The 24,748-nt window shown below is 39.2% G+C and overlaps 1 protein-coding gene across 1 annotated transcript in view; it reads left to right on the top strand.

The window, feature by feature from the left end:
- The first annotated feature begins 14,514 nt into the window (after positions 1 to 14,514).
- LOC108570137 (cGMP-specific 3',5'-cyclic phosphodiesterase-like) overlaps positions 14,515 to 24,748 on the top strand; it is a 13,714-nt gene continuing 3,480 nt past the window's right edge. Inside the window, exons 1-9 of the mRNA XM_017931930.1 lie at positions 14,515 to 14,575; positions 16,161 to 16,415; positions 17,835 to 18,133; positions 18,709 to 18,942; positions 20,480 to 20,837; positions 23,228 to 23,397; positions 23,777 to 23,999; positions 24,237 to 24,311; positions 24,385 to 24,423. Of these exons, the coding sequence (XP_017787419.1) occupies positions 16,362 to 16,415; positions 17,835 to 18,133; positions 18,709 to 18,942; positions 20,480 to 20,837; positions 23,228 to 23,397; positions 23,777 to 23,999; positions 24,237 to 24,311; positions 24,385 to 24,423 (1,452 nt within the window). The 5' untranslated portion in view covers positions 14,515 to 14,575; positions 16,161 to 16,361. The remainder of the gene's footprint in view (positions 14,576 to 16,160; positions 16,416 to 17,834; positions 18,134 to 18,708; positions 18,943 to 20,479; positions 20,838 to 23,227; positions 23,398 to 23,776; positions 24,000 to 24,236; positions 24,312 to 24,384; positions 24,424 to 24,748) is intronic.

Raw genomic sequence — 24,748 nt, 5'->3', positions numbered from 1 at the left:
TGTAAGTAAAATGTAATTTTTTCTGGACCATTAATTTTATAATCAATACTAAAATTTTAATATTAATTGACGATAGAGAAGAATGGAGAATTTTACGAAAACTGAATTTTCAAAGATTACGAATTAATAGTTAAGTGTATTAACAACACTCGCCTACACATTTCAAAAAGAATTAAAAAAAAGAAAAACTTACTACAAGAGACTCGAGTATCTGTGTTTAAAGGTTTTCGGTAACAAAGTTTCTTAGATACCGAATGGCAGATACAAGGTAGAAACTGGGAGTCCCCAGGGTCGCTTGGCGATCAGTTAAGATCCAAAGTGCAGTTCTCCAAACTACTGTACAAGATAGAATACTTCACGCGTTAAAACCAGATCTCTTCAACTGATAACAATACTCTTCCCACCTAACAAAAAGTGAATCACTCAAAAAAAAAAGAAAAACACCATACAATCGCCAAATGTACTTTCACAGTGACCCAGGAAATTTCCAACGATGAAATTAAAAAGATCCCTAAAAAATTCCATTTTTCAACCACTCGAAATTTTCTCGTTTGCTCGTACAAAGGCCTAGTTTCGTGAAAAACTGCCTCGAAGAGAGAGGTTCGCGACGTAAAGAAAGCAGCATCAGGGGTAAGGTGGCTCGTTAGCTGCGAGAAGGGATGGAAAAGTACGGGCGAAGAAGAAAAGCTGAGGTCGCGAAGAGGAAGGAGAGATAAGTGGCGTTCGCTCGCCTTAAATTCGAATCGAAATACTGAATACCGGCTGATTTTATCACGCATTTCTCATGTTTTTCTCGTCGTTGTCGTAGTTACGCTTCCAGTTTCCTCGTGTGTGGCGGAAACATCGAGGAATACAACGTGTGTGATGTACACTGGATAGATCTCTGTTCGAAAGTTTAACCCTCTACCGTCGAGGCGGAGTCTCGGAGGCTCCGCTGATTCTACCTTTTTCATTTTCTTCCATTCTATTTAGAACTCAACGTTATTGTAATACATACAACTTTTGTTTAGCTACCGAAAGACGAGGGCTGTGCGTGTGCGTGTGAGGGCGGTGTGTCGGCGAGGCGCGAGACGAGTTGTTAAGTGGCCACCGAGTCGTTTGCATCTGTAATTTTGTTCTTTTTCCATTTTATTATTAAACTTTACACCGTTGACCCGTTGTTGCTCCCTTCTCCCTGTTCACATCCTACATAAATATTGTCAAAAGGACGATTAAATTGTTAGAAAAACTGTTGTGTGCTACATTTACCTCGATTGCCCACAAAACATTCTGAAAAATAGTAATAAAATTCACATGCTTGACCAGAATAACGCCTTAAAGACAGATACAAATCTGTAGTTGAACGGTTAAATCGTTATATAACGAGTGTCCTAATACTTACGAACAGCCAGCGTATGCTAATTCCTTCTCCACTGGTCCAGCTAAATTCACTTCTCGCTTTAAATATTCATAAAGTACTGCTTTAAAACGTTATTAATCGCGGCCCGTTTGAAAACGCGTGAAACACTCGCGCATCTAATTACAAGAAACCGCTAATTGAAACGCTCGAGCCCGACAACCGCTTCTTTCACCGACAATTTTTGCTCATCGACAATCAGCGCTCGATCGCTTCGAATTAACCAAATCTAAACGCTTCCCCTTCTCGTCGAGAGAGTCCTGGAAAATTTTCCAATCGTTTTCAATTGCTCTGGAAAGTATTACAATTACTTTGAAAATTACGCGAATATCTCCGATATATTTTAAACGCAATTTGAACAAGATCAAAGGATCTATACGCTGTGAAGAATATTTTTCTCCCAAGGTCACATTTTTTCCGAAATTTTCAAAATTATTAATGTTTTTTCTTTGGATACAAATGTGTATTTTTGTCTCTTGTATATTGTATTGTATACTGTACTAAATTGTCACAATACGAGACAATATCTTAGATGCAATTTGAGCGATATCAAAGGATCTATACGCTGTACAGAATATTTTTCCCCCAAGGTCACATTCTTACCGAAATTTACGATGATTTTTTTTTTGGATACGAATGCATATTGTTTTCTCTTGTACATTGTATCGTACTATACTGATTGTGACAATTTCTCAAAGATATTTTAGACGCAATTTGAATGGAATCAAAGGACCTATACGCTGTATAGAATATTTTTCTCCCAAGGTCAATTTTTTTTTTTTTTAGAGTTTTCAAATTCACAGATATGTAAGGCGCTGTGCGACACGCCTAAACAACAACCACGGGACCCGAGCCGCAGGGGGGCCCTAGACAAGGATGAGCGCAGGCTGCACCCCCACCCCAAGGCTTGCACGGTCCCAACGGCCGAGGAAACGTAGGAAAACGGGGAAAAGCCCACGCAATATTGCAAATAGTCATCGACGAACGAACCGACGTTATTTTATCATCAGTGATTTTAAGCGCCTGTAGTTCCTTAGTCTTACAGATATCTTTTCGCAAATAAATGCATATTGTAGTTTCCATTAGAATGCCTTCAGAGTTCTACACCCTTTAAGACCAGAAAATTCAAGTTAAACCAGAAATTTATTTCCATCAAAATCTCATTATCGAGATAAGAATTCTCATCTCTAAATATCTCTCCACCCCCCAAGTGTGGATTTGGTTTTACAAGTGTGTTGTAGTGTGAATGTCGGTGTGTTTGTTTTGTACACAGGTGGACACTCTGGGAGTCGGTGTGATCTATGGTTGACGTTCGAAAAGGCTTGAGATTGGCGAAGAGGGGAGCGAGTTAGAGAGAATAGGAGAGTAAACAACAGAGCAGCGTGAGAGAAAAGGCAAAGAGAGTGAGAATAAGCGTTATTCAGTTAAACAATATTTTCACTAGTGTATTAATATCTTCGTTGTCTAATTGTCTTTATTGAATATATCTACATTAAAATTCTCTCCCAGTTAAAGTGCTCTCCCAGCACTTTCGTCCAATTTCGAAGCCTAACGAGTGAACAAACCAAAAAAAAAAGAAAAAAGAAGAAAAGACATTAGACGAAGAAAGCTCGAGGCGAAAAAAACGTATTTACGCCGGATAACAGGGCTTTAGATGGTTGTTCGAGGTTGAGACGTTAAGTCCACCCTGTGAACAACGTCGCGTTCGTCAAATATTTACAGGAATCCTCTCTCTCTCTCTCGCGTGTGCGCTAAAAATTTTCATTCGAACCCTCTCTGCGATCACGGATCTCGACGGAGGTCTAAGATTATCGATGTCGCCAACAGAGAAAGATCCGAGATATCTGTTACCCGGGGATGGTAACAACGAAAGGAGGGATTTTATGGAAATTCTATCGTAGCGAGGATCAAGGGAGATCCTGACTGTAGATTATTTTCGCGACAACAACGAAGAATTTCGGTCTCTTTTTGCGTTTTTTAATATTTCTTTCGTTGGAACTATTGTGGAAATTGGTAATTGATAAATTGAATCAACTGTATGATCGAGTGAGACAATTTGGTAAAAGGAAATTGAGAGGATACTCCAGGAAAATTGGTACTTTTCTTGGAATCCGGTAGCATCTGTTTGTAGGTGAAGTGGAATTAAACCTAGCAGAGAACGATTAAGCGCTGTTCCTACTTCAATTTCTTTGTACATTTGTAAGGAGGTTAGACGGAATTTGTTTTCACGTTGTTGGAGAAATATGGTCAACTTTGTGTCTTAATGTTTATCGTGGAAAATGCAGGAAATTTCATTTTTTGTTTAAATTCGTAACTTTACCGTAACAATTATTAAATTTTCACTGCACAATTTGTAATAGCAGGAGAAAAATTGCAAAAAAATATGCAAAATTAAAAACATTCAATTTTCAGTGTCTTCTGTTCACTGGACTCTAAATAAATTAAATTTAACACTTCCCACTACAGAATTTACAATAATAAAATTTGCAATAGTAACAGAAAAATTTCAAAAAATTTGCAAAATGAATAAACATCAAATTTTCAGTGTCTTCTGTTCACTAGACTCCAAACAGATTATATTTAACACTTCCCACTACAGAATTTACAATAATAAAATTTGCAATAGTAACAGAAAAATTTCAAAAAATTTGCAAAATGAATAAACATCAAATTTTCAGTGTCTTCTGTTCACTGGACTCTAAATAAATTAAATTTAACACTTCCCACTACAGAATTTACAATAATAAAATTTGCAATAGTAACAGAAAAATTTCAAAAAATTTGCAAAATGAATAAACATCAAATTTTCAGTGTCTTCTGTTCACTAGACTCCAAACAGATTATATTTAACACTTCCCACTACAGAATTTACAATAATAAAATTTGCAATAGTAACAGAAAAATTTCAAAAAATTTGCAAAATGAATAAACATCAAATTTTCACTCCAAACAGATTAAATTTAACACTTTCCACTACAGAATTTACAATAATAAAATTTGCAATAGTAACAAAGTTTCCCAAAATTTTCCAAATTAAGAAATATTAAATTTTCAGTGTCTTCTGTTCACTGGACTCTAAACAGATTAAATTTAACACTTTCCACTACAGAATTTACAATAATAAAATTTGCAATAGTAACAAAGTTTCCCAAAATTTTGCAAATTAAGAAATATTAAATTTTCAGTGTCTCCTGTTCACTGGACTCCAAACAAATGAAATTAAACTCCTCCCACTACGCAATTTGCAATGGTAACAGAAAAATTTCCCAAAATTTTCCAAATTAAGAAATATGAAATTTTCAGTGCACTCCAAACAAATGAAATTTAATACTTCCCATAAATTTTCCATCGCATTCACATCCAGAGCGTTGCCAATCCACGATAAAACTTGAATTACTTCTTTAACTAATTAAACTAAAATACGATCAAATTTCCCATCAACATATCAAAAACGACCAAAAAAACAATCCAATATTTCACTATCACCAAAGTGAAAATACCACCGAAAGCATAAAATATGTCATTCTTTTATCCTATCGCTATAATTCGATCACCCAATTGCGCACACACACGCACACACATAAACGCACACAGTTTCATCCGACACGCGTGAAGCGATCAGGATTTACGAGGCGCGAACCGGCTCTAATCCGGCCAGCGTAATGGCGGCATCGATTTTTAATTCACGAGCACGCTCAGCGTACGTAAACCCGTGGAAAGACAAATGACCAAGAGTCGGAGAGGGATAGAAAGAAGGAGGAGAAAGGAAGATCGGAAGGATGGGCTAGTGGCCAGAATCGATAGCTCACCTGTGCGCGTCCTCGAGATATAATTTGCAGCACACGACTTACCCCCGTGTGCCACGATACCAAACACTTGTTCGGTTTAAATGGCGCAGCGTGAGCCTCTTGCACACGCACGCCGCTGAGTAATTTATTGAAAAACGATACGTTGCCTACGGTGTTCGCGGCTCATCCCCTATTCGCCGTTGGATCATTCGTTTTATTTAGTTCTCCGAGGAAAAGGGAAAAAAGTGGGGAAACGTAAGATGATATCGCCGTTGGGTAACGGTGGAGTATGATGAAGCGGATTTTAGTTGCGATTAGGACTGTTGTGACGTTGATGGAAGGAAGTTACGGTGGAACAGAGAGAGAACTGAACGAAGAAATTTTTTAAATTTCAGACGAAAATTTGAGAATATAGGAGGAAGAATGTTTTATTCGATTTTTTTAAATTAAAGCTACTTGTGGGTTTCTGAATAAGCAATGTAGATCATTTAAATCTGTCTTGGTTAATGGTAAAATATATTTTTAAATAGATGAAAAAGAAAATTTCAAAGTTTGAGATATAAATTTGAAAATGGGTAAGAGGAAGAATTTGAATCAATTTCTTAATTAAAGCTACTTGGGGATCATCCTGTGTAACTTGTTCTACTGATTTGTTTTTGGTTTTTGAATAGGCAACGTGGATAATCTAAATCTTTTTTGGTTAAGGATAAACAATATTACTGAATAAATGAAAAGGAAAATTTCAAAGCTTGAGATAAAAATTTGAAAATGGGTAAGAGGAAGAATTTGAATCAATTTCTTAATTAAAGCTACTTGGGGATCATCCTGTGTAACTTGTTCTACTGATTTGTTTTTGGTTTTTGAATAGGCAACGTGGATAATCTAAATCTTTTTTGGTTAAGGATAAACAATATTACTGAATAAATGAAAAGGAAAATTTCAAAGCTTGAGATAAAAATTTGAAAATGGATAAGAGGAAGAATTTTATTCGTTCTTTTTATTAAAGCTACTTATGGATCATCCTGTATAACTATTATTATACCGATTTCTTTTTGGTTTTTGAATAGGCAATGCGGATAATCTAAATCTTTTTTGGTTAATGGTAAACAATATTTTTGAATCAATGAAAAAGAAAATTTCAAAGTTTGAGACATAAATTTGAAAACAAAAAGAGGAATTTTATTCATTTTTTTTAATTAAAGCTACTCATAAATCACGCTGTATAATAATTATTCTACTGATTTGCTTTTGGTTTTTGAACAACCAATGTAGACAATTTACATTTTTATTTTTGGGTTACTGATAAACAATATTGTTCACGAAAGTATTTTTAAATAAATGAAAAGGAAAATTTCGAGATAAAAATTTGAAAACAGAAAAGAAGAGAAATTTTATTAATTCTTTTAATTAAAGTTTTCTATTAACCTGTTTCTGGTATTCGAACAAGCAACACAGACGATCTAAATATCCTTTTGGTTCTCGCAAGAAAAATATCGTTGACGAAAACATTTTTAAACAAATGAAACAAAAGTGAAGGTAAAATTGAATGGAAATTCGCATGGGAGAAGTTGAAACAAAAGTGAAATTCGATGAAAATTCCACACGCAGACGATTCCTTTCGATTGATATTTTTCGTAGCTCGAAAAAAAGTTCGGTCCAATTGCAAAAGTTTAGTTTGTAATAGAATTGCCCTCGGTGAATATAATATTGAATAAAATCAGCTTAAGGTGGAAATTTGACTGGAGAGTGGATCATACTTTATTCCAAGAAAGTATACCCACGAGCTCTTCAATATTTCAGCATTTCGTCGTATATTTCATCCTGACAAAAATCGATTGCTCTTAGGTAGACGCGAAAAAAGTCTAAGTAAAAAGTTGAATGCATTCGTAACCCTCTGGCAGAACAAATTTCGAAACTCTGATCGATCAAGTTCTAACAACTTTCGACATCTATCTTCGTTGAACGTGTTACACATACAAAGTGCCACTTAATCATATTTCTATATCTGGAATTTCCACGTGAAAAATGTACGAAACTATTGAATTGAACAGCGTCGTTTTCTCCATTTCGTTCTAAAATTATTGCTATACTTTTACACCATTTTTTAATCCGCATAAACATTGAAATTTTGTAGTGTCTAAAAGATTTTAATAAATAAGATCTTAAATATAATAAAATTTTAATTTCAACATTGTTACCAAAGTTTGAAACATTTGAAATAACTTAATATTCCCCTCTACATCTCGACTATAAAATAGCAATGCATGATTTTAAATATTAGACTTTGAAATTAATTCTAAAATCCCTGTTAATCCAAATTCTACCGTGAAATTTCCTAATCCGCTCAGAAATGATTATGAAAATTTCCACCTTTAAATCTGACACTTTATCTCAACATTGCACCAAAAATTCTCAAATCTAGAATTCTCGTGTGTTCCGTCGAAAATTTCTGAAACAGAAACTGAAATTCCCGTTCCACCCAAAATTCCCTCGTGTTTATCCGAAAACAAGTACTCCCACTTCTCTAAACTCCCCTCCAACAATTGAAACCCCTAGCAGAATACCGAAACAACAAAACTACCGCCTCCTTCAACCTTCTCTGCCCACGAAACTCACCCTTCTATCTCCCAATCAGCACCTCTATCCTCCAGTTCAAACACACCTATCTCCCCTAACCCACCTCTAATCCTCCCCCGAACTATCAAACACGTACCCAAAAAACCATGTCGGGAGAAATCGCGGGAGTACGATAAACATCGGGGGAAAAAGGCAGCAGCAGCTCGTAGAATGTCTGGGAGCGGGCTGGCGTCGAATCGATGGAGCACGCCGTGTGGCTATCGGCGCTCGACGAAATTTTCGGTGGAAAATCGCGCGAGCAGACACGGGGGATGCTGCGTCCGGGACCCGTACTCCGCTATCGATCTTCCAGCCATCCTCTCCGCGGTACACAGAAGCGAGAGAGTGTCTGTGAGGAGGTAGGCAGACGCGAGAGAGATTGTGTCTGTGTGTGTGTTTCGTCACGGGAGACGGGAGAGTGTTGGTGAGATTTGTACAGGCGAGAGGAAGTGTGTGTGTGTCTTGACATAGACGGGAAAGAGAGAGAGGGTGGTTGTGCGGATCGTGCACAGAGGCGGGAGAGTGTCTATGCGCTTGATCACAGATGTGAGAAGAAATCTGCGCGCACTTATTACAGATGCGATGGAGAGACCGTGCGCTTCGTTGGAGACGCGATAGAGTGCCTGTCGCGTCGTTATAGACGCGAGAAGAAATGTGTGCGTTCTCGTTGCGGGGCGCGATAGAGTTCTTGTGAGCCTCGTCATAGGTGTGAGAAGGTCTCTATGCGTTTAGTCTCAGAGGCAAAAGAGTGCCTTTGCGCGTCATTATAGATGAGAAAGTGTGTCTGCGCGTTGCGTTGGGGAATGGTAGAGTGCCTGTGCGCGGCGTTATAGGGGTGAGGAGAAATGTGAGGGCATTTGTTGGAAAATGTGATAGAGTTTTTGTGTGTTTTGACGCAGGGGCGATAGAGTGCTTGCGAGACTCGTTACAGGCGCGGGATGATATTTGGGTGTTATGATAGATAAGAAGAGGTGTTTGTGCGTTTAGTCGCAGAGGCAAAAGAGTTCTTGTGTGCTTCGTTGTACAGGCGATAGAGTGCCTTTGCGCGTTACTACAGACGCGAGAAAATATCTGCGCGATAGAGCTTCTGTGCGCCTCGTCACAGACGCGAGAAGGTCTCTACGCGCCCTCGTCACAGGGCGCGATAGAGTTCCTGTGCGCATTATCACAAGCGTGAGGAGGTCTCTCCGAGTCTCATCAGAAACGCGGAAAGGTGTCTAAGCGCCTCATCACAGACGCAAGAAATCTGCGCGCTCTCGTCACAGGGCGCGATAGAGTTCCTGTGCGCCTCATTACAGGGCGCAATAGATTTCCTATGCGCTTCTTCACAAACGCGAAGAGCTCTCTACGCGCCCTTATCACACATGCGAAAAGATATCTGCGCGCTCTCGTCACAGAGCGCGATAGAGTTCCTATGCACCTTGTCACAAACGCGATAGAGTGCCTCTGCGCCTCTTCACAAACGCGAAAAGGTCTCTAAGCGCCCCATCACAGACGCGATAGAGTGCCTCTGCGCCTCTTCACAAACGTGAAAAGGTCTCTACGCGCCCTCATCACAAACGTGAAAAGGTCTCTACGCGCCCTCATCACAAACGCGAAAAGGTCTCTACGCGACTCATCATAGGCCGCGATAGAGTTCCTATGCGCTTCGTCACAAACGCGAAAAGGTCTCTAAGCGCTCCGTCATAAACGCGATAGAGCGCTTGAGCGCCTCATCACAGACGCATAGAAATCTCACTGTCCCTTCATCGCAAACTTATTTGAGTGCCTCTGCGTCCCACAATAAACGCAAAAGGATCTCTAAACGCCTCGTTACAAACTCAAATGAATATCCACTCTTCCAGACACAAGAGCGCGTTAGATAATTCGCGCCGAACCTAGCGCTCGCGTGTAACCTCGTTGCGCACACAAGCGTGTGCGTGAATTTTCCACGCGTCCAGACACGGTACCATGACCGTGTACACGTGGAAGGGAACACGAGGCTGCGCTTATGCGACAGGGAGATTTGTGTTTGGTCAGGCTAGAGAGGGAGCTCTAACGGAGTTTTGTGTTTAGGTTCAGGGATTAGTAATTTGGGGGGGCGAAGATGGATGAGATACGTGTAAGTGGATATTGGTTCGGTTGTTCGGTAATAATATTCCGTTGATCGCCAAGGGGAAATTAAAATTGTATTTAGTACCGGTGGAAGTTAGGGTGGCCTCGCTACATTATAATGCTGTTTTAATAGTGGGATTTCGCTTCGTTGCTCGGAATAATATTACAGTTACCCGAAAGTAGGGAAATTTCGTGACGAATGTTGTTTTATTCAGGGTGTATAATAAGACTGATGTTCGGTTCTGTTGTTCCTGATAATATTTTCATTGAAAACGAGAGGATTCGACGTGTGTACACGATACTTCAACCGAATAAAAACCGCGAATATCAACATGGAGTTTAATTTACCTTCCTTAAAAAGAATATCGTACGTAACGAAAAAGAAAAACGGACCTTGAAACACCTCGATTTTTCTATAACAACAGTATTCCGTTGACAGTGGTGCAAGATTAAAAACAAGCTCCATTGAACAGCTGCTTTTTTCAAGTCGTTCCTCGGCAAATTTTTCAGCTCGTTATTAAAAGAAAAAGTGAAACACAGTAAGTCGTTCAACAAAGATCCTTTCTCAGCTCAATCATATTTCCTATTCCTTCGGGTCGACAAACTTCCCAACGGTGCAATTAAAACAAAATGAAACACCGTCGAAAAGAAAAAGTTCCCCAAAATAGAAACGAACAGAAAAGAAAGAACCGAGAATACAGAGCAATTGAATTTCACACACGAAATCACGCCGATTTCCACTCGATACCCGGACAGCCGTTGGCCACGCGTTAACTCACAGATGACACGCGCTCCCACAGCAAGTCTGACCCAAACCCGGTACATTCTACTTATCCATCGCAGCCCCGGTGATGTAACTCCCCTTACACCCGAAGACAGAGCGAGCGAGGCAGGAGCCAAGCAAAACCGTAGGTGGACTCCTCTACCTGTCACCCTCCTAGCACGCTTCCCTCACGAGAAGACGTCACCGCGTATCATCAACAACACACACGCACACATGCACGCGATGAAAACCTACACACCAACGCAGGACCTATATATTCCACATGAAGATACGAGCTAATGTCCCTCCAGCTCGGTACACGAGATTACACTTGGAAACCAGTGAAAAGACCATCACCAACACACACACAAACACACACACACCGCGAGAGAGAGAGAGGAGAGAGAGAAGGAGAGAGATAGAAAGAGAAGGAGAGATAGAGAAAGAAAGAGAGTGTGTTGGTGAGGCACACAAAGAAAGAAGGAAACGTGGCTCGCGCACCAGTTCCGCGTTCCAGCTCGCTCGCGCGCGAGGTACACACGCGCGCGCACACACGAGACACAGACACAAACGAAGCTTGCGCCTAGCTCCGTGTTTCGCCTGGCCTGGCTTCAGTAAGCTCTGAGCTTTCGACTGGTTCGGTCGTCTTTCTCGTGGATAACCGCATCGTTACACACAAGCGTCGACCCGGTCGATCGTAACCCACGGCATGTGCTCCTCCGCGAACAAATGATCCCGAATTTTTGAGAACAACGCTGCTAAAGAAACATCGTCCAATTCTCTCTCTCTCTCTCTCTCTTTCTCTGTGTTTACGTTCGATTCTGAAGGTTCGAGTAAGAAGCTGTGTGCACCGAGTACTGTGCTCGAAGAGAGTTTTGACACGAACTAAGGGAGGAGAGAGGCGGCTAGCCTAACAGATACTGGCGGAGATAAAAGTTGGAGGAGCAATCTCGACGGAACGTTGCCTGTTCGATGAGATAAAGAGGTGATTCCGATGTAGAGGGATAGATGGTTTCTCTGCTCGAGTATTTTCGGTGAACAGAAAGGGTTCGTCGAGGAGTCGTGAATTGTTGACGATTGTGTCTCGGTGACTGAATGGCTGATGTTGAGAAGAATCTCCAGGGTTCGAAGTGATGTCCTCTCCTTTTGTCAGAGAGAACGATGTTGCAATGACTGATAGTGAGGTTTAATTGAGAAGACTCGTGGCAGTTTGGAAGATTCGTTTCTCATTTTCGCTTGGTGGAACGTTCACTGTTTTGATAATATGACAGAACGTGGGAGAACTGAGAGAAAGATTCGAAAAATTCTATGGATCTTTGCTGAGATACACTCGGAAGTATTGTGAAATTAGAAGGGAAAACGGTGCAAAAATTGTAGAGACTCTTAGTGAATAGCAGTCGATCGTTGATAATCAATTGGAAAATGAACCTTGACTTGGAAACCATATAACACCGCAGGAAACCCAATTTTCTTTCACCAAGAAGTACTCGATAAACCCGCTATCTCGAGTACTAAAAACAAACTAAAAATTCACACTTGGAGTGGAAATTTCTCCAAACCTGAGATAACTTAAAAACCATGTAACACCTGGGGAAACTTAAAAAATACTCAATAAATCCAGCATCCAAAAATGATATTAGACCAGAAGTACCTTTTTTCCAAACCAAAGATAAGTTAAAAATAACACCTCGAAGATCCTAATTTTATTTGAGCGAAAAACCGCTGAAAGTCGCGAAGTAAAGAACGAAGGAAAAAATATCGTCGAAAAATCGAAGGTCCGAGTGGAAATTTCTACCTGGCGCGATCGAAGAACAATTAATTTAATCGGAAGTTTATCACGCCCCGGTGTTAACGTGTTAAGGAGACGCGAAGTATCGACCATATCGGGACAGTTGATGGTTCAGGGTTGAGGGTTTTAGCGGAGGATCGTCTGACGCAGTGGACAGATATAAAATCGAGGCTGGTGACACTGTTCCGGGTGCACCGGCGGCGGGATCATGAGGAGCAGGACGAGCAGCGTGCACGGTGCACCGAGGACCGCCTCGAGATCGATTCGAAGACCGTGGAATCAGCTTGATTACTATAACGGAAGGCGGCTAGCGACGAGGAAACTCACAGTGAGACCTGTTCAAGCCTGACTTCCGATTCGATTTATCTTTCACTTGAAAATATTTTAATGATAATCGAGACCCCCGTGAGAATCTGATCGATGCTGGACGAAGTTACCAAAGCTGAGAATTTTTTGGGATGAAGAAGATGAAAATGGTACTTTGTCGCGAATAAGTGAACTTTTTCCAATAGAAAATGTTTCGACGATAATTGGACCTTCCATGAGAATATGATCGATGTTGGTTCAAGGTTTGAGATACAGTTACGAAATTGAGAATGTTTTTGAAGATGAAAATGGTACTTTGTTGGGAATGAGTGAATTTTTCAAGTGAAACTTTTTATCTTCCACTTGAAAATGTTTCGATAATAATTCGATCAATGTTGGACGAAGTTACGAAACAGAGAATTTTCTGAGATGAAGAAGATGGAAATGGTACTTAGTTGTGGACAAGCGAACTTTTTCCACTTGGAAATGTTTCAACGATAATCGAGCTTCCGACGAGAATCTGATCAATGTTGGACGAAGGTTCGAGGTGCAGTTACGAAATTGAAAAAGAAGACAGAAATGGTACTTTGTTGTGAATAAGTGAATTTTTCCAGTGAAGCCTTTTTATCTTCCACTTGAAAATATTTCAACGATAATCGAGCCTTCGATGTTGGACGAAGGTTTGAAATGCGGTTACGAAACAGAGAATTTTCTGAAATTACGAAGATGAAAATGGTACTTTGTTGCAAATAAACGAACTTTCCAAGTGAAGCCTTTTACCTTCCGCTGCAAAATGTTTTAACGGTAATCGAGCTTTCGACGAAAATCAGATCAATGTTGGACGAAGGTTTGAGGTGCAGTTACGAAACAAAATTTTCTCAGATAAAGAAGATGGAAATGGTACTTTGTTGTGAATAAGTGAACTTTTCGACGGAGCTTTGGTGCTTTGAATATTCAACAGACAGGAAAAACAGTGGAAAGAAGACTGAGAAGAATAAGGGACTCGTTCGTATTAATTTGAAAAATGGTACTTTTCCAAGCTTCGATTACTTCAATATTCCTAAGAAATTCGTCGCAAAATTAACAAAACCAAAAAATTCTATCTAAATTCTATCTAAAGAATAAGAATGACTAAAATTCTTATCGAAGACTGTCCAAACACGAAACAAAAAATGGCACTTTTTACAGAAGCTTCAAACCTTTCGATAAAAAGGAATGAAATTCCAAGTCAGAATTACCGAGTGTCTGACTAAAAATGACATTTTCTACTGAATCTGTACAAGCTTGAACGCGGTGAATATTCGAAAGAAACGCGACGAAAAAGAGAAGAGAGAGAGAGAGAGAGAAAAAAGAAAAAAAGAAGTGGACTTTGGGGAAGATCGCTGCACAACGATTCTTCTTCGCGAAGTTATTATTAAGGATCGCGGACAGACACAGCTGGCTGCACAAACGATTAACTCTCGGCCGAGTGCAGATCCAGGGATGCAGCAAAAACGGCGTTGCACACTTAAAGGACGCCGCTGAAGAGGACGAACTGTCAAAGAGGCGTCAGCGTCGCCTCGTTGATCTCTTCTCTACGGTGTAATAATACCGATAAACTGGACGAAGAACGAACGCGGGAAAGATCGACTATAATCCCACTTCCATTTAAGATCTCCGCAACGTGAAACACCTTTCTCGAAGCGATCGAAATCGGGACTGTCGAAGGACGCGATTGTGCTTTAAATAATCATTCTTTGAGTGTCTTTTTTTTTTTTTTTAACAAAGTTTCTCTGAAAGAGGGATGCAAGAGTTTGCGAAGAAAATTGTTGATTCGATTAAAGGTAAGTTTCGAACAGGCGTAAAATTGTGAAAAATTCAAATTAAATACTTAAGAGACACGTTAACGTGATGAATTTTCCTCAAATAATCGTACATCAGGCGCTTATTTACTAAAAAAAAAGTCTCTTTAAAAGAGAATGCAAAAATTCACGAAGAAAGTTATTGATTTAATTCGAAGTAAATTTGGAATAGGCGAGAAAATTTTGAAATTTGAAAAATTTAAAGAGATAATTAAAAGACACGTTAGCGTGACAATTTTTCCTCAAATAATCATACATCAAGCGTTTTTTCTAAAAGAAAAAAAAGAAAGTCTCTTGGCGAAGAAAATGATCGATTTCACGCGAGGTAAGTTTCGAATAGGTGTGAAAATCAGTTGGAACAAGAGAAGATCGAAAAAATTAGGGAAACGCGGCTCTTGCAGCGTTATTTTCACGGTTGATCAGGGAACACTAATTGGAAAAGGTAGCGGACAAAAGTAGACGTCGATTTAACGGATGGACGGGTTGTTCCGCGCTGCAAGCGGTTATTTTCGGCTGGTGAAAAGCCGGGGACGACGAACGGGGACGTTGAATATCAAATCGCGCAATTTCATAATTCAGTGATTAGACGTGGATTTCCCGTGGGAGTCGTTCTCGTCGATCCCACAGTGGAGGCAAAGGGGGGACAGGAAGTTACACAAGACGCGTTCACGATGAAAGATTCGACGAGCTCCTGTTTTGGAATAATCTCGTGCCGAAAGAAAGTGAGAAAGATCGTCGGAAAATTAACCCTCTGCACTTTCATTTTTTATTCGTATCGAAGTTGAGAAACTTTGGTTTGCGAAAGTTACGCTCTGATTTCAATGTTGTTCAACTTTTGTTTGAAAGTTTTACTGAAATTTTACGCGGACACTCTGTATATGAATAATTGTGCGATGGATTTGTAAAAATATTGTCAAATTATATTTTTGACTTTTATAGGAAGCTTGTATTGTTCGAAAAAATAGTCGAATAATTACAAAATAATTACATGGAATTGTAATATTGGGGGAAAATGGGTCGATAAAGTTACGAGAAGAAGAACTGTTAAGATATATCCACTTTTTATTTCTAAATCTACTAATAGCGTTATAAAAATTGTTAGATAATTACGATGAGAAGAATGGTAAAAATATGTCCCTTGAATGACACTGTAACTTTTTTACTTTGGAAAAAATGTATAAAAAATTTGTCCAAAAAATTATAGACAAGAGAAAAATAATTGACAGAAACTATTTCATTAAAATAATACTTCTCAAATTATTATTTTCTAAATATTTATATTATCAAAAAAACGATAAGAAAATGTTACGGTAAAAATTTCTTAATTTGCACCGCAAATTCTTCCTTCTAAATACAATTTGTGAGAGAAAAAAAATGACAGACAATTAACAGAGAGATCGAGGCTCTCCCTGAAAAATGACACGAAGTGCAAAGGGTTAATCGCAAAACTGGCTGCAAATGTTCTCCTCTCTCTCTCTCTCCCTGGCTCGTTTCTATTCTATAAATTTGCCAAGTTTCCGTGAATGTGGAACGTCGGGCAAAGTGTAACGGGGAATTCTGTTATCAGACTGAAGACAGTCCATGAAACGAACCGGCCGTTTCAGCTGTGCGGCCTGGAGAGCCCGTAAAGTTTAACAAAGCGCGGGGGCTACAATGTGAAGTGTCCTCTCACCTCGTTCTCCCGAGCAGCCCTCAGCGTGTAAAAGCCCAGGCGACGCAGCCCAGCTACCATCGCGCTCAATGGTAATTAATTCAGACGTAAGATGATATGGAGTCTGAAGACGAAGTGGACGAAGAGCTGCCGGAGGCGAAACATACAGAGGTACGATAATCCCTCTAGAAAAAAAAAAGCGAAAAGAAACGAGAATGAACGAAAACGGACGAAAGTGAAAAATCTGGAGAAAATTTGCGAGAAAGTTAACCCTTTGATACGTGGACAAAAATTTTCGGAAATTTATCTCTAATATCCTTTGAATTTCGATGTTTCAAATATTAACCCTTTCGTTGCTAAAGGTGACTATAGTCGTTGAACGTTGAACGCTCTGATTACAGTCACTCAGTGTTGAATGCTTGCTGGATACTAACGGTGACTATAGTCTCCCAATGATGAACACTTGCTATATTCTACCGGTGACTATAGTCACCCAACGTTGAACGCTCGCTGTATACTAACGGTAATTATAATCACCCAATGATAAACGCTTGCTATAATCACCCAACGTTGAACGCTTGCTATATCTTACCGGTGGCTATAGTCACCCAGCGTTGAACACTCTGACTACAATCACCCAACGTTGAACGCTTGCTATATCTTACCCGTGACTATAGGCACCCAACTTTGAACACTCTAACTATAATCACCCAACGTTGAACGCTTGCTATATCCTACCGACGACTATAGTCACCCAGCGTTGAACACTCTGACTACAGTCACCCAACGTTAAACGCTTGCTATATCTTACCCGTGACTATAGTCACCCAGCGTTGAACACTCTGACTGTAGTCACCCAACGTTGAACACTTGCTATATCCTACCGATGACTAAAGGCACCCAACTTTGAACACTGACTACAGTCACCCAACGTTGAACGCTTGCTATATCTTACCCGTGACTATAGTCGCCCAGCGTTGAACACTCTGACTATAATCACCCAACGTTGAACACTTGCTATATCCTACCGATGACTAAAGGCACCCAACTTTGAACACTCTAACTATAGTCACCCAACGTTGAACGCTTACTGTACACTAACGCTGGCTATAGTCTGCCTTCGTCGAACACTCGCTATATCCTATCGGTGACTATAGTCATCCATAAAAATTTAGAGCACAGCATAGCTTGATATACAATTGTATCTCCAGGGTAACCGATTTATGTGCTTTCATGGAATTCTCTCGTTCTATTGCCTTAAGAACTATGAAAATAGCCAAAAAAAAAATAATGTTACGCTCCTTCGCTAAAGTGTACGCTCGTGTCTCTCCCCCAAACAACTCTGCTGTAGCGAAAGGATTACAGAAAGAATCTCTACCATTGAAACGCATAATTTCTAACGGTGTGTTCCATTCATTTTCTACGTACGAGTGAATACCAGTGTTCAAAGGGTTAAACGGTTGAGTCTCTTCAATTTCGAACACTTAATTTTTCAAGAAAATTCAATATAAATCATGGAAAAATATATCTGTGAGAGAGTATCGCATATTTGGAATTGGAAGAAAAATTGAGATAATGAAAATGGTACAGGTGAGCCAGAATGATAACATAGAGGTGTTCAAGACGATGAAAATTTCCACGAAACCGATGTCCTCGAAGGCATCTGAGCAAAGCGAGTCCCCTGAAGAAACGGTGACCGTTATACCGTGCAAGTATCCTGGTAAAACGAAGACGCAGGAAGAATCAAAATTACCTTTAAGTAGCAGTATCAAGACTGACATAAAGGACAGTGAAATCGTGAGGATCTGTAGAAGTAAGAGGATCACTTGTCAAGACACGATACACGAATACGACGAGGACGATGGACTTACTATGGAGAAAGTTGGAAGGTGAGAGAAATTTTATTCTTACTTTTGTTCTAATTAACATTCTGCGAATAAATTAAACAGCTAAATTTCGTTCGTTAGAACGACTGGATTAAATTTCGACATATGAATTTTTCGTAATCTGTAGTTTTCAATTTTTAATATTCTCAGAATGGAAAATATAAAAAATTGTTCAAAAATTTTCAAAAAAAAGTTAGCAATTTTATGAATTTTATTGAAAATTCTTTATTACTCTGATCTATCAATTTCGACTATGAGACGAAGGAAATTTTTGTTACCCCTTAGGTGCCTAAATGAGGCAATTAGGTACCTAACTTTTTAACCTGTAGATAAAAATTCTAAGTGACTGAACTCGGTGAAATTCTTCTTTTCTTGAGATACTGACCCCCAAATGAAAATTAGAAGAATTACAAAAACAAGAAAAAAGTTGCATAGGTTTCAAAGGGTCAATCCCAGCAAGATTAATTCCAAATTAATATAAGATTCACGGTAGATTCAATATTGATTTAAATATGGCAAGTGGTCTGGAAGTTTTCGCCACTGTAAATCGATTCGAACGGAAATGTTGTCGGAAAAAGGTACCTCGAGGCGCATCCAGAAGCGGCGGAGGCCTGGCTCCGTGAAAACGCGAGCCTGGAGTTACGTCAACGACTTCAAGGTGTGGCTCTGCCGCAACCCAACTCGCCGACGAGGAGCATACACCAGGAAGAGAACCTTCTGAGCCGGAGCAAACGGAACAGCGTCACTTCTGATCTGTTCCAGAGCTGGCTGGCCTCTAGCTCGCCGGCAAAACGCAGCAGAAGTCCCAGCAGGTGAGTTAACGTCGACGTTTCATCGTGAAAATTCCAATTTTTCAAGATCAACGTGTTCAACTGATATTAGAAAACGTGAATTTTGTGAGAATTTTAGTTTTGCCTTGAATGAAAATTTATCATACATTTTTGACAAACGTTAGAGGTAACGAATAGAAAAAGTGTAATTTATTTTATTTACTCAATGAAGTCGAAAATGAAGAATTGTCAAGCACAAATAAGAACATGTTTCAACTTTTCTTATGCGAGGAGAAATTATTTAATCCTGAATTACGTGGAATTCTAGCGCATAAAGTCGCTGAAAAAATCATAAAGCAAAGATTTAATCCTTGGAGGATTACGTACCGTGTTCAAATACTGATTAATTATACAACGTATAACCAGGTCAATACTTCAATTCTCTTAAACTAAATCACGTCGAAATTATATTTTCCTCAAATGTACACTCCCTTTCGTAACTACTTATTAACACCCATTAAATTACACTTCTTCACCGAAGTTAGTATCACAAATCAATAAAAACACAACAGACTGAATAATCTTTCTCGTTTTGGATCTTAATAATTTTTTAATCACTGCTTAAGTTTGCTTCACAATCGGTAAAAATATTCCAGAATGAATTATTCTTTTTTGGACCTTAATCATTTTTTACCAGCAATTTAGCTTTTCTTCATAATCAGTAAAAATATTCCAGGCTAAAGTCATTTCTTTCTGTAGTCCTAATAATTTTTTAATAACTATTCAAGTTTGCTTCACAATCGGTAAAAATATTCCAGAATGAATTATTCTTTTTTGGACCTTAATCATTTTTTACCAGCAATTTAGCTTTTCTTCATAATCAGTAAAAATATTCCAGGCTAAAGTCATTTCTTTCTGAAGTCCTAATAATTTTTTAATAACTATTCAAGTTTGCTTCACAATCGGTAAAAATATTCCAGAATGAATTATTCTTTTTTGGACCTTAATCATTTTTTACCAACAATTTAGCTTTTCTTCATAATCAGTAAAAATATTCCAGGCTAAAGTCATTTCTTTCTGAAGTCCTAATAATTTTTTAATAACTATTCAAGTTTGCTTCACAATCGGTAAAAATATTCCACAATGAATTATTCTTTTTTGGACCTTAATCATTTTTTACCAGCAATTTAGCTTTTCTTCATAATCAGTAAAAATATTCCAGGCTAAAGTCATTTCTTTCTGTAGTCCTAATAATTTTTTAATAACTATTCAAGTTTGCTTCACAATCGGTAAAAATATTCCAGAATGAATTATTCTTTTTTGGACTTTAATAATTTTTTAACGACAATTCAGGCTTTCTTCACACTCAACAAGTATCCTAATACTCACAAACGACACTATACACACACGAATTAACAGTGAATTATTTCTCCTCCACAAAAATCCATCCACAAACCTCCCGATAGCATTCATAATCCGTTCCAAACTAACACACGAGGTCGCCGCCCTTAAAGGCTTAAGCAACGAACTACTAGAAAATTCATTCCACTCGAAGAATGATCCTTCACACTGAATTCAGGACGTATTCATCTCTGGTGGGTCGAAGAGAAGAGCTCAACAGGTTGGACGAAAGCGACCTGTTCATGGAGCTGATCAGAGACGTGGCGAATGAGCTGGATATCAACGTTCTCTGTCACAAGATCCTCGTGAACGTTGGCCTCCTCACACATGCAGATCGCGGAAGCCTTTTCCTAGCCAAAGGACCTTTCGACGACAGATATCTCGTCGCTAAGCTATTCGACGTGACTCAAGACACCGAATTAGAGGAGGCTGTCCAACGTGCGAAAAACGAGGAAATTAAAATCCCTTTCGGCGTTGGAATTGCCGGATACGTGGCTCAAACTAAGGAGATCATCAACATCAAGGATGCTTACAAGGTTGAAGAAAAAAAGATTCCTTTTACACGAGAAAATTAGACGTTAGCTGTAACCCTTAACCTACGAACTTTCTCTGACTGTGCATCTAAGCGTGAGTCGTTTAGTGTTTTGATACTGTATCGAGTAAAAAAAGCTAATTTGTTGTAGATCAGTTGTGTTGGATGATTGCAAAAGTTCGTGCCCGTTTTGAAAATAAAACACAATCGGTGTGTGCAAAAGCATATTTCATTTGAAACTGAAATGGAATGAAATGAATAATTATTTGAAAATAAAACACAAGCGGTGTATCTTTCGATAGGAATGTAACATTACGCTAAAAGAGACGTCTGTGTCGAAATTGATAAGGTTCTCGCCACCTCTGAAAATCGGGCACGAACTTTTGCAATTGGTGTTACAAATTCAAACGAAAATTACGATTCTAATGAATTTTTCTCATTAACCCTTTGAACTCCAAATTTAAAAAAAAAAATTTTTTTCAATAACTCCCTATTATTTGTAAGGGCTTTTGGTCTAAATAATATTTGTCAGGATTATTTAAACTAATTTTGAAAACTATATTTCTTCGTCCGTCTGTCCTTGACGTCTCGTTCTTTTCTGATCCGTCCTTATCAACTACACGCTTCCTAATTCGTTCTAATACAATCTGTTGCATTCTTATTTAACGCGTCCTTATATACGAGCCTTAACGCTCCTCTGTTGCCTCCGGGAAACCCTGGCACAGGTTGGGAGTCCTTACCTGACCCAGCCCTTAGCGCGTGGGGGTGTCAAGGCGTTTGGGACCTTTCGGTCTGCGGGTCATAGACCAGCGCGAGTCCCAACGCTCCCTCGACCATACTCTTGTGGTGACTGATCCGCCGGCGATCGGGTTCGACACGCGTGAGAGCGTGTAGCGCGTACCGGCGTGGCGTAAGCGAAAAGCGAAGCGTAGAAGAGGCACGCGGGCCCCGGGACGAGAAGGCAGTTGAAGGTAGCGCGCCGAGGCTCGGGCTGGCTATGCGACGGTGTATACTTTTTTTCCTGACGAATTGATCCCACATATACTTGCCTTGACGCCCCTCTCTTGCCTCCGGGAAACCCTGGCACAGGTTGGGGGGTTTCCTTACCTGACCCAGCCCTTAGCGCGTGGGGGTGTCAAGGCGTTTGGGACCTCTCGGTCTGCGGGTCATAGACCAGCGCGAGTCCCAACATTCACACGACCATACTCTTACATATTTTAAGAATTTTATTTAAAATGTACTTCGGAAGACGTTTGGTTGACAGGAAGCAATTTAAACAATTTTTTTCCTAATTATATTGAAAATTGCATCAAGGGTCATACGTGTACCTGTTGCTCATCCAGGTAAAAGAAATATTGCAAAATATAATACATATTTAAACTGGCAATTCAAAAATTACTTCATACCTGTGAATAAAACTGACGTCGAGTCACACTCGACAAAGGAGTCCAAAGGGTTAACATAACTATTTTTCTCATGTCTCGACTAGAATTTCTGTCAGGAGTCTGACTCGTTATAGGTTAAGGCAGCCATGCTCAACCTTTATCCTTCCCGGGCCATATACGGTGACTGTTACTAATATTCGGACACCTCTTTAGAACAGTATAACTTTTTTAAAATTGGACTCAACGACTTGAGATTTTTCTGAGAAGTTAGGATTAGTATACTAGATGACGCGTATAAAATTTTTTGAAAAAATTGCAATTTGTGGGAATCGCGAAGAAAATTGTAAAGGTCACATTCGACAACTTTTTTACCTGAAAGCTCGTAATGAAAATCTAAAAAATACGTTTTGTACGAGCTACAAACAGTTAAAGATTGTGAAAATCGCACTATTTCACGACTTTCGGCCTATAATTGTAATAAATCTGAAGATTCCTACATCTATCGATGCCTGTCGCTTGTTTCTCCATCTACCGATTTCGATGAAATTTTCAGCATGCGCATAAGTGACATAAATCTACAAAACGTATGTTTGAAATTTTCGTTACAAGCTCAGGTAAAAAAGTTGTAAACAGTGACCTTTACAATTTTCTTCGTGAAAAAATTTTATACGCGTCATCTAGTATACTAATCCTTCTAACCTCTCAAAAATACTCAAGTCGTACGATCCAATTTAAAAAAAATCATACTGTTCTAAAGAGTGTCCGAATATTAGTAAGAGTCACCGTACATAATGTTTGCTACGTAACGAGGGCCGTAACTTAGTACAGTTTATATCTTGGTATTACGTAAATTAAATTATCTGTTACTTACGAATTCTAACAGTGCCTTCGTGTGTTTCGATGCCGCGCACAGAATCTTGGCGGGCCGCTGGTTGAGTACGGCTGGGTTAAAGGGTTAATTACTACAAATTATCTGAATATTCGAATTTCTCCTTTTTTTTTTTTTAAGGATCCAAGGTTTAACAGTTCCATCGACATGCGAACGGGTTACAAAACGACGCTGATCCTATCGATGCCAATTTCTAATTACGAAGGGGACGTGATAGGAGTAGCTCAGATAATAAATAAGACAAACGGCAGTAACGAGTTCACTGACAGAGACGTAGAAGTGTTTCAGAGGTTCGTAGTAAAGCCTGTAGATCCTATAGATCCAGGGGTCGGCAAACTTTTTTTCTGGAGGGCCAGATACTAAATACTTTTTGGCTTTGTGGGCCAAGAGAGAAAATTGAGATTATTACGTATGTACGTATTGTAGATAGTTAACGACAAATTAAAATTTTTTCACAAATCCTTTATTTGTAATACACATTTATCAATGAGAAATATGGAATTCTTTCTTTTCGGATAATATTTCATTTAACTGTACATAACTCGAGGGCCATTAAAAAACTGATGGCGGGACGCAGTTTGCCGACCCCTGTTATAGATCATTGCCCAAAAAGAAAGAAGATACTCTTCGTAGAGAAATACAATTAGAATAGGAGAAAACTGACTTCAGGTACCTAACATTTTGCGGAATCGGCATACAAAACGCTCAGCTGTTCGAGTTGTCCGTGCAAGAGTATCGTAGGAATCAGATTCTACTGAATCTGGCGAGAAATATATTCGAGGAACAGAACAATCTCGAGTGTCTAGTGACGAAGATCATGACAGAGGCGAAGGAGCTGTTGAAGTGCGCAAGATGCGCCGTTTATCTGTTAGATTTGGACTGTGGCGAGGCAGTAAGTTCATTCTGATGAATTCGAAAAGAAAAAGAAAACGAAGAATTCGCGAAATTTTTGGGTAATCTTACTTTCGTCAGCGAATAGCGTAAAATTGAGAGAGAGAGAAAAGAGGGAGAGAAGGAAAAATGAGAAGGGTTTGTCGAAGTCGTTTTCGACAAAAAAAAAAAAAAGTAAATAAATAAAACCAAAAGTGACAACGAGGAACGTAATAAGAGATTCTAAGTTTCATTTCAGGGACACCTCGAAAAAATCGTCGAACGACCGGGAAAGTCGACGCAAGAGAGCCGGAAACCGCTGTCAAGGAGAGAGGTGAGTGACACCGGCACGTGTTACTCGAGTTCGTATGTCTGATGATCTTTTTCTTCTTTCCTTGGCGGCTCAGAGCAACAACATCGAGATGGAGGATATTTTTACGCAACACGTGAGTTACAAATGAGAGAAGAATTGCTTTAATACGGGATTCGAATCTTTGGGATCACCTGACGTAGCGAAATATCGAAATTCAATTCTGGGAATGATGTAAAGGGTGGGCTGATAGAATGTGACAGTTTTTAGGTTTCAGGTTGAATTGAGATAAGAGTTTTATTTTAAAAATAAATGTGTAATGAAATTTATTTATTATTCAATTATTTCATAAATGTCAAGATTCAATTTCATAATTAATGTAACGTGTGTGATAATAGAACGTGGTAGTTTTCCAAAAAGTATTGTTGGACAATCAGGTTGAATTGACATAACAGTTTGAT

Source organism: Habropoda laboriosa, unplaced genomic scaffold, assembly GCF_001263275.1.
Source record: "Habropoda laboriosa isolate 0110345459 unplaced genomic scaffold, ASM126327v1 scaffold23, whole genome shotgun sequence".
Lineage (NCBI taxonomy): Eukaryota > Metazoa > Arthropoda > Insecta > Hymenoptera > Apidae > Habropoda > Habropoda laboriosa.
Note: the sequence above shows the minus strand (reverse complement) of the source record. Positions and strands in the feature narration are given on the sequence as shown.